General features: G+C 35.9%; 1 protein-coding gene across 1 annotated transcript; it reads right to left on the reverse strand.

Annotated features, from left to right (window-relative positions):
- Positions 1 to 369: 369 nt before the first annotated feature.
- On the reverse strand, positions 370 to 3,843 carry LOC123554249 (tubulin beta chain). The gene is made up of 3 exons (XM_045344244.2): positions 3,683 to 3,843; positions 1,849 to 2,313; positions 370 to 1,512 (listed from the first exon to the last, which is right to left on the reverse strand). Exons 1-3 carry the CDS (start codon positions 3,737 to 3,739, stop codon positions 703 to 705), a joined length of 1,332 nt encoding a protein of 443 aa, XP_045200179.1. The 5' UTR covers positions 3,740 to 3,843; the 3' UTR covers positions 370 to 702.
- Between the last annotated feature and the right edge of the window lie 6,718 nt (positions 3,844 to 10,561).

Here is a 10,561-nt window from a genome sequence, read left to right on the forward strand (position 1 = left end):
CAGTTTAAACATAATTTTACACATGTATACATGCAGAATACTGCATAATTCATTAGCAATCTCGGCAGTCTGTATTTCCAACAAATGTACCCACGGACTACATATATTTAAATGGAAAGGTGGGGCTATAAAGTTGTCAAGTTATTTTAAATCTATCATATATTGAGGTAAGTGTGAAATACAGTCACACCTGTCTATACAGATAACCTTGGATGAGAAAAAAGGGGCCTTTATTGGCAGGTGGTCATATTCACAGGTTAAAACAAAACCAGCGGTCTATAGAGACAAGTGGTCCATTCAGAGGTGGTCTTCAGCACAGATTTGACTGTAAAGTCAAATTTATGAAAGGAATTTGATGAAAAAGGCATCCACATTTTTCTATTTATTACGTTACCGTAACAGTTTTAACAATTTAACAGAAAAGAACAAAAAGAATGATATCACTACAAATATGAGAGAAAGAAAGCGTTGCATTTGTGATCGTAAAAACATATTGTATCGAAATGTATTGTCAATTTTTGTTTTTGGAAGAGATACTTATTATCTGGGTTGAGTAAAGTTTTATTCTGTTTCATTCAAATATTTATTATATAAAAAGTTAAGTTTGTGAACTTAGGAATCAACTGATTACTCCGCTGTGCGTAGTTTCCAATATGGCGGATATAAGTTTTCATATGGAAATAAAGTTCATGATCGCACTTATTATGCTTCTTCTTCCTCTTCATCAAATTCACCCTCCTCCTCCGCGGTGGCGTCCTGGTACTGCTGGTATTCAGAGACCAAGTCGTTCATGTTGGATTCAGCTTCAGTGAACTCCATCTCGTCCATACCCTCGCCTGTGTACCAATGCAAGAAAGCCTTACGACGGAACATAGCGGTGAACTGTTCTGAGATACGTTTGAACAGTTCTTGGATGGCAGTGCTGTTGCCGACAAAGGTTGCGGACATCTTGAGACCACGTGGTGGGATATCACAGACGGCGGTCTTGACGTTGTTGGGGATCCATTCAACGAAGTAGCTGCTGTTCTTGTTCTGGACGTTCAACATTTGTTCGTCGACTTCCTTCATGGACATACGTCCTCGGAACATGGCGGCGACGGTGAGGTAACGTCCGTGACGTGGGTCGCAGGCAGCCATCATGTTCTTTGCATCGAACATCTGCTGGGTGAGCTCGGGGACAGTAAGAGCTCTGTACTGCTGGCTACCACGAGAGGTAAGGGGAGCGAATCCTGGCATGAAGAAGTGGAGACGTGGGAAGGGAACCATGTTGACAGCAAGTTTACGGAGATCGGCGTTCAGCTGACCGGGGAATCGGAGACATGTGGTGACACCTGACATGGTAGCAGACACCAGATGGTTCAAGTCTCCGTAGGTTGGAGTGGTCAGTTTCAAAGTTCTGAAGCAGATGTCGTAGAGAGCTTCATTGTCGATGCAGTATGTCTCGTCGGTGTTCTCAACGAGCTGATGGACGGAGAGGGTGGCGTTGTATGGCTCCACAACTGTGTCAGATACCTGGAATTAAAATTACAAATGAAATCAATGAAAACCTTTTACTGAAATAAAACAAAATGAATATCACTTTAAGTTTATCTATACCTACCGGTATATCACCTAAAAACTATTTTACAGGCACAAACTAGGTGATGTCTCCATGTGAGCTGAAGTCCGTTTTCTAAAATGACTTAATATTTCACTATTTTAGATGCGAGTATTTTAATTTCGACATGATAATCAGAATGAAACTGGCCTAAGTCAAATCACTCTTCTGTGTAATAAAATCTAACGAAGCATAAAACGGTTATTGCGGAAGAATCTAGAAATTATAGTTTGGGAAATGACGGTAATTACCTTTGGAGATGGTACGACGGAGAAGGTGTTCATGATTCTGTCTGGGTATTCCTCGCGGATTTTGCTGATGAGGAGAGTTCCCATACCGGATCCGGTACCGCCACCAAGGGAGTGTGTGAGCTGGAATCCCTGAAGGCAGTCACAGCTCTCTGCCTCCTTTCTGACCACATCAAGGACGGAGTCAACGAGCTCGGCGCCCTCTGTGTAGTGGCCTTTAGCCCAGTTGTTTCCGGCTCCACTCTGTCCGAAAACAAAGTTGTCCGGACGGAAAATCTGTCCGAATGGTCCGGATCTTACGGAGTCCATGGTACCGGGCTCGAGATCCACGAGGATGGCACGTGGTACGTATTTACCACCGGTGGCCTCATTGTAGTAAACGTTGATTCTCTCGAGCTGGAGATCAGAGTCTCCATGGTAGGTACCGGTGGGGTCAATGCCGTGCTCGTCTGAGATCACCTCCCAGAACTGCAAAATAAAAAGTAGCAATTTGTAATTCTAAATAAGAAAAAAATAATTAATTACACTTGTTGCGAATTTACTCTTTCGATGCGAAAATTGATAATTTTTTTTTTTGCAAAATTGCGAGGAAGGATGTAGGGGCAGGTTTCTTGTGATGTATTTGTAATTTGACTGTTTATTTTCAGGACATTTTTCCGAAAAATAAAATTTTAGATTTTTTTTTTACTTTTATTTTAAGGGCTGTGTTGTAAAATATTGAATATTCCCTACAGCCAAAACATGTCAATGACAGTGTTATTCTATTTCAATCTTAAAGATAAAGATTGACAGTGTTTCAAATATTTCACCTAATTTTATTCAAAAGCATTCAGTCCTGTCATTTTCGTGTATCAAGTGTCTGTCCCATGCCGAGGCCTGTAGTGAATTCTGGACACTTTCCAGAAAAGAGATATTCACAGTGAAACTTACACCAAACTACCAATTCAACTGCCAAAATAAAACAAAACAGAAACGAAAGTTAAAAGTATAAAAAAATGCATTATCAGAATAATTTAAATGAGTAAAATGACATTCATGGACTTCACATTACCGAAAACAAGGAAAATATTTCAAGTAAGGTATCAAACGACAGCCTTTTTTTATACAGTCCTTGTAATTTCATGCTTCATACGTTAAACAAGTAAATGTGTATTATTTTATTATTTGTCTTACGAGTTCAAAACAGCAGTTTGTAAATCTGGGGTGGGGTTGGGGTGCTAAAGGATTCCTCCGATGGGGAAGGTTTTCGGATTCGCTACAGGAAATGACTGCTATTCCAAACTCTTTACTACTGATACTGTTAAATTAGATAGCAGATAAATATCAAACATGTTTTTATTTGACGTTTAAAAAAAGTTTTTCAAGTTAAGAGGGCTGAATCAACCGATTTAATAACATGTTTGCCTTTACGAGTCGATATGAAGGCTAAAATGGAACAACTCGTTGTGCAAAATTAATGTTTCAAAAATAATTTGACAGAACATTTCCCTGATGTGTTGAAATGAAATAACGTTGATAAAACAAACCACCTAGATATGAGCCGTGCCATGTGAAAATCAACATAGTGGGTTTGCGACCAGCATGGATCCAGACCAGCCTGCGCATCCGCGCAGTCTGGTCAGGATCCATACTGTTCGCTTTTAAAGCCTACTGCAATTAGAGAAACCGTTAGCGAACAGCATGGATCCTGACCAGACTGCGCGGATGCGCAGGCTGGTCTGGATCCATGCTGGTCGCAAACCCACTATGTTGATTTTCTCATGGCGCGGCTCAATTATGATTATAAGTTAATATCAAATAAAATAGTTAACGCCTACAATGATAATAAATATCTTACCTTGGCACCGATCTGGTTTCCGCACTGACCAGCCTGAATATGGACAATTTCACGCATCTTGACTGTTCTTTACTTGATTTACTTTAGAGAATGAAAAACACACCTTCTCGCTGGAGAATTTTATAGCAGACTGAAGTCAAAATAGCAAAGTAAGGGTGTGTTTAGTTTTGAAACGTTGTCATGGAACATGATCTTCTTTTGACAACCTCAAAAACAAAGACGATCTGTTTTTGTCTTTGTTCAAATTACGCATGAAAAGCAGCTATTCAAAATCACTTGCGAAAAAAGTGTTTCGATTGTTCTTTTGAATCGCAAATTCGTTAAACTGTTTAAACTCTTTATGATAATCCGACTTAAAGGTGACAGTTAAAATCTGTCTGTATGACGCATTGAAACAAATAATGCTCGTGGTATTTATTTTTTTATTCTCATGTATAAGTTCTTTGACATTCACTGTTTTGCATTTTTACCTCCACAACAACCAAACTGCCATGGTTCGCATAAATGCTTAGGATTTTGGCGTACATTTACTATTGTACATGAAATCGCCAAAGCATCACTCCTAATTTTGTTACAATACTGGATTTAAGTATTTTGGTTGGAATATTTCTGTCATGGGATAACCTGTTAAGGTTGAACAGATTTGTGTTATCTAGATGAATATCTAGATGATTATCCGGTTATCTGGTTAATATTTGAGACTTCTGCCAGTAAGATAAATATCTTTACAAAAATAATAGCCCCAAGAAACCACCTAAATTATTTTCTATTTCATTAAAACATTATCTGGATATCTAGTTAAGATTCGCGTTTTTTCAAGTAACACACTTAGAGAAATTTGGACGAATATGTGCACATTCGAGCGGAATTGCTTACACTGCATTAAATGTCAAATTCTGTCCAAACTCGAAAATCTTTTGACAGACAAGTGCAAAAGTCCAAGTGCCGTTACGTTCTCTGTGCAGACAGAAATTCCTAATTTGCGTGCAACGTAGATGAAACGAAGTTCTGGAAATCAGATGGTAAAGTTGTTGTGGGCAGAATCGAAAATAAGCGCACCCATAGACGAATCACCACCATATTTATCGTCAGATGTTCTTTTTAAAGGTGACTAATCACACTTGAGCAACATTTTATGACATTTTTCAGTTTTCATACATTCTGTAAGAGATATCTTTCAGGAACAAAACGACCCATTAAATAGAGTAAGAATCATCTAGAAACATCTACTTCATTACTTTTTACGAAATTTTACAATTACCTCCCTTTAATATAAAAGTCTTTAAAATGTAGACTATTACTTTTGATTTCAATGTAATTTCTAGTTACATTTGATACAGATTAGGATATTTCAATCACGTAATGCAATTGGCAAGTTTTAAAACTAGATGCAGCTTCGAAAATTATCTACTTTAAGACTATCTTGGTTGCGCAACCGAGATAGGAAAAGGGAGGTAATAATAATTTTTATAAACTTGTATTTAGTAACAGTGCTTATATGTGTAGTATAGGTAGTTTGTATAACACAACTATTTTGAGGTTTCTTCAATTTATTGGACAGTACCAGTATAGTACGTGTAGAGAAAAACCTACAACATAAAACAGTAAAATCATGAACATAGAAAATACGAATTACAATACAACAATAGCAGAATGTGAAAAATACAGATTTCACAAAATAGATCTCTCGCGGTAAATAAGTTATCATTGCATTTAAAAAGAACAAATACTAAAGAAAATATCTTACCAGAATCGACTAGCAAAGGTACACTTATGACATAGTAAATTGTCCAAAGGTAAGGACATTAAATTACTACAGTATAACAATAGTTCTAGAGTAACTTGCGTTCACTCGGACAATGATTCTCAAGAATGAAGAATAGAGGGCCGTGCAATTGTTAGTTCGCGCCAAAAGTTGTTATTTGTGCATGAAGATAACTGACCAATGAAAACGTCTTCTATCTACAAAACAAGTTCAAATGCACGACTGAACATGATAATACAAACACGGAGTACGATACAATATGATACAACGAAACACAGAGTACAAACATGATACAACGGAATACGGAGTACTGATCATCGATATACGACCTGACTATAAATAAATGACTGTGAATCCATTTATCAGTTTAAATAAAGTGAAACTTGACTTTACTACAAACTACTTTACCACAATACTACATATGTATATTATTCCGAAGGTAAAATATGTTTGTTACATTTACACTCGCTATCTTGGTTGAGCAACCAGGATAGGAAAATCAAATTCTAAAAATACTTCCATTCAAAATCTTTAAGTGTTTTAAGAACTAAATGAACACAAATAGGCTAAATGATCAGTTGTTAAATCCAGCAGTTGCCCAAAATCTGATTGACCACCTTTGAATAGGAATCTGAATTCATAACATTTGTTCAAGCATAGTTACAGAAGCCCAAGTATACAAGGCAGGTCACAACTAGGCTTTTTGATAAATAAAGTTCTACATTAGAAGTTTAGAAATTTAAAAAAAAAAGCCACTGTTAGTGCCAAAAGTAAACGAGCTAACGGCATCGACAAAATTACTTATGCAGTCTGAAAAACGACGCCGCATTGATATTTTTTGCTTGTTCTGTTTAATATAATACTTTGACAATAGTACAATGTCCTCAATTTGGGGATATTCTATTGACCCCATCAACAAGTCCTCAATAACAGACTTACGGGTTCTGTGTTTATGGGTTTTGATATAATATTATCTTTAAAAGTAGTGCGGTGTTTCGACCACACGTTGCCTATTGAATTACGTTTTCACCTAATTTCTTTTGTTTTATGTGTCTATTTTTGGCAATTAATACAATAAATCATTAAAACTGACAAGGCAAACCAAAAAAAAAAAGAGTACTGAATTTATTGAGAATGTAACATATTATATGCTACATATTCGAGAGTGGAATTAATGTGTGATTATATCTTGTAATTTAACTGTATGTGCAAAAATCTTTATCATGTTGTTTCTTTTAAAAAATTACCATAAAATTTAGCGAGACGTTACTGGTGTGATGGGGGAAGGGTGCTGTCAAGGGATACTAAGCTTTTGACGCAAAATCCATACAGTAAATGAAAATAGGAGTGGCCTAATATCTTTAACAATTCATTTGATCTGGGCTATCCGATAAACTGATTAACTCATTAAGACATTAAACTGCACACGTGCCAAGTCGATAAATTGTGTCAATCACATGCTTCTTAAAACAATATTTAACCTTTAGCCTGCTGGCTGCAAGTGATTTTGCCATTGCGACCACAGAAGTGCTGATCTTGGTCTGCACTGTTCGCTCTTCTGTCAGTAATTTTTCAGTGAACACCTCTTCGAATGTACTGCCCAAATCGAATGACCGACCACTCCATTTTAGATATTTTGCAGGGTAAAGGTTAAAGACTACAAGTGTACAGTATCATGATAGATAAATCAAATTTTACGGAAATTACTGTTTAAAAACACATTTTTTTCAGTGTTCTGATAGGGTATTTTCCATGATAAATTCACTCATTGTGGATACATTTTCTAAATTTCAGTTTTGATTTTAGTTGTTTATGAATTGTTGCAAACCAGTTTTTTTTCACTGGTAAATACATGTTTGGTCGTGAAATCGACATTATTTTCCAAAAGATTGTACTACCATTCAGGGAGACCTTTAGAATGAAATATATCTGATGGTGGATATGAAAAAAACTCACAAAAATTTAGTCGATCAAACATTAGTTTTTTAATCACTGTGCCATACTGGACTGTTCCAAATAAAAACTTTGTACTATTTACAATGTTTATATTTCTTGTTAAAACTCCTGTGATGTAAAGGAATGCAATAGAGTTTTCAAAAAGGAACATCTGGCAAAATATAATCTAATAAATCTATATCATTGGAAAATAAGACAAGTTTATACAAGATATTTTCACACCAACTTTAACTTAAAAGGCATACAGTATGATTGATTTAGACATATTTTGTATACTAATACTAAACAAGTCGAAAGATTTCCTGCGGCCAGAAGTTATACAGACCAGAAATTGTTGATAGTAACTTATGGGTGAATAACGTACTTGTTTTGTTTTTTATTATACCATTACGCTTTAGTGTAAGAAATATTACTTCATTCTACTTGATTTACAAGTAGATATGAACTATGTATTTCTTAATTCTGAAAGTTATTGTTTTGAGCAAAAATAACTATATTTCCCTTTCATGTATAACATAACTTTTAGCTTAACTGGTCACATTCCTTGACTATTGAAATACTTTACTAGAGCTTTCACAAATGTGATTCATGCCTTCACCTGGACTTGCTTGACAACACAGGACCATAATCTAGGAAATTTGAAGAGCAATTAACATAAAAACCCTTATGCACAACAAGGTATGAATATTGATCATTGCTGAAAGTTTGAATAAATTATATGAAATAATGAATGAGGAATTCAGGTCACAAACATTTCTCTATATATCATATAGAGTGCTAGCGATTTTGCAAAAACGGCGTTCCATAAATGCGATAAGCCAATCGCATATCGGTAAAAAGTCACGTGAAATCACCCAGTCCCCATGTGCTATACTACTTGTTGCATTCCAATATACCTGCGACCGCAGGTAATTATAACACTACAAGCGAATTATCTCCCTTTAAGCACCAATTACTCCACTTAAAAAAAAAAGATAGAATTAAATGTTCCATTTAAACTTGTTTAATACACTCTAGCATTTATGTACACACAAAGCACATACAGTACATTTTAGAGAAATTTAATTGGTAAGAAAATGGAAAATAGCATAATTTGAGGCGGCCTTTTTGAAAACAAGATGGCCGCCAAAATAATAATGATGATGAGAAATCTTACCAATGGATTTTGAGAGGTAACACGGATTAAACTTAAAAAAAAAAACACAACCTCGTAAAATATAGGAAAAAAATCACAATCTGTTTTTTTTTCGGACAATTTGGCACAGACTGTCGTAGCTTAACATCTAATATTTAGCAATAAAAAAATAGGTCACAGCTTGTCGCCATATTTATAATCCTATCTTCATGAAATTGGTCAAAATGTTTATCTTGCTTCCTAGGCCAAGTTCAGATCTGGGTTATGTGGGATTAAAACTAGGTCACCACTCAAATCAACGGAAAAGCTTGTTAACACTGTAGAGGCCACATGTATGACCCTATTTTTATGAAACTTGGTTAGAATGTTTATCTTGATGAATCCAAGGTCAAGTTTAACAGTTGAGTGATATCTGGTCATCAGAGTATATGGGGGCTATATATTTGATCTGATGGTCTGTGAAATATCTTCTTTACCACTCTGAAGATTGTCGACCTCATCAAAACTACATGTAGACTGCACAACCCAGATCAGTAAGCGTAAGGTCAAGGTCACATTTAGGAGGTTGATTGTCAAATAGCTTAACTTTGTGTCTGCTCCACTTCGTAAGTTCAAGGTCAAATATAAAATATAAAAATAGCTGAACTGCAAGTTCACTCCACATTTTCTAAACCGTTAGAATGAATTTCATAAATAAAGCATCACTTAAACCTATCAGGTTGAAGATGAGATGCAGACTCAGCAACCAAGGCCATTTGGTTCACCAGATAACTAATTGACATAGCGCTTTTAGCACTAAATTATTTTTGCAAGCAGTTTTTGCTGTGCAACAACTGGAATTTGGAACTTGTTTTATACAAAAGGGAAGTACACAAAAACTGTAATTTGAAAAGTAAAACATCTTGGGGGAATGTATAAATTGAATGATCGATAACTCCTACAAGTACAATGTGGACTTTGATAAAGTTTGTTAAATAAACACAAACTTTTAGTCATTTAAACATTGCATTCTCCGTTGTTTTAAATCTGTCTGATAATTATTGATATCTTAAGGTAATTAGAATGCATGTCTAGTTTCATCACAATATATTTAAAATCATCTTTGAAAGCCATGACCTGTTTCATTAGTTGATACCATGGTAACTAACACCGCTTAATTTCCGAGACCCAATTTATAAGCGAGATCTTATCTTACTCAATTCTTTTAACATTGAAAAATGTATGGATCCATTTGTATGTTACACATTATTCTTTTATCGACCCAAATGCAGACTTGGGGCAACTTTGGAAGAATTGAAAGAGACATTGTGAAGATAGGATGGATATTCATTCATGCAGTTGCTGAAAGGAGTCTTTGTATTCCACTACCCAACCTTACCCATCCCGTCCCACCCTGCAAGTGCTTAATTATAGAATCAAGTCAACAGAAAAGGCATGGATTACTCCATAAATTTAGTTTCAAGGACACTTCTTTGCATAATTTAAAGTAGTTATTCCTCATCATCACCCACCTCATATTGCACTAAGGCCATAAATCTTGCACCAATATTAAAGGAATTATCCCCCTTTATACTTAGAATTTCATGTTAATTTTATTTATTTATTTGGGTTTTACGGCACACCAACACAGTATAGGTTACCGGTATATGGCGCCAAACAGGACTACAAATTTTGGTTTCATACCTCATTTACATCGAAATTAAAAACATGAAGTATGGAATCAAAATTTGCATACCTGCTGGAATCACAGAGTTACAGCAAAACCAAGTGTTGAGACCCTATTAGTCGCCTCTTACGATCATGCTAGGGTAAGGCAGTGGTTCCAATTCATACACAGATCGTCCCAGAACCACATGGGGCGAGTTTCAGGCCAAGGTTTTGGTGCACTTTCAATCTATCTAAGTCTTTACTAAATGGATTTGTAGTTATTCCACATCATCACCTACCCGGCCCCACCCCCCACACCCCACCCCACTGCTTACTCCATAGGGAGAGTGACAATTTGATAAAATACATTGTGTCT

This window comes from Mercenaria mercenaria, chromosome 7, assembly GCF_021730395.1.
Source record: "Mercenaria mercenaria strain notata chromosome 7, MADL_Memer_1, whole genome shotgun sequence".
Lineage (NCBI taxonomy): Eukaryota > Metazoa > Mollusca > Bivalvia > Venerida > Veneridae > Mercenaria > Mercenaria mercenaria.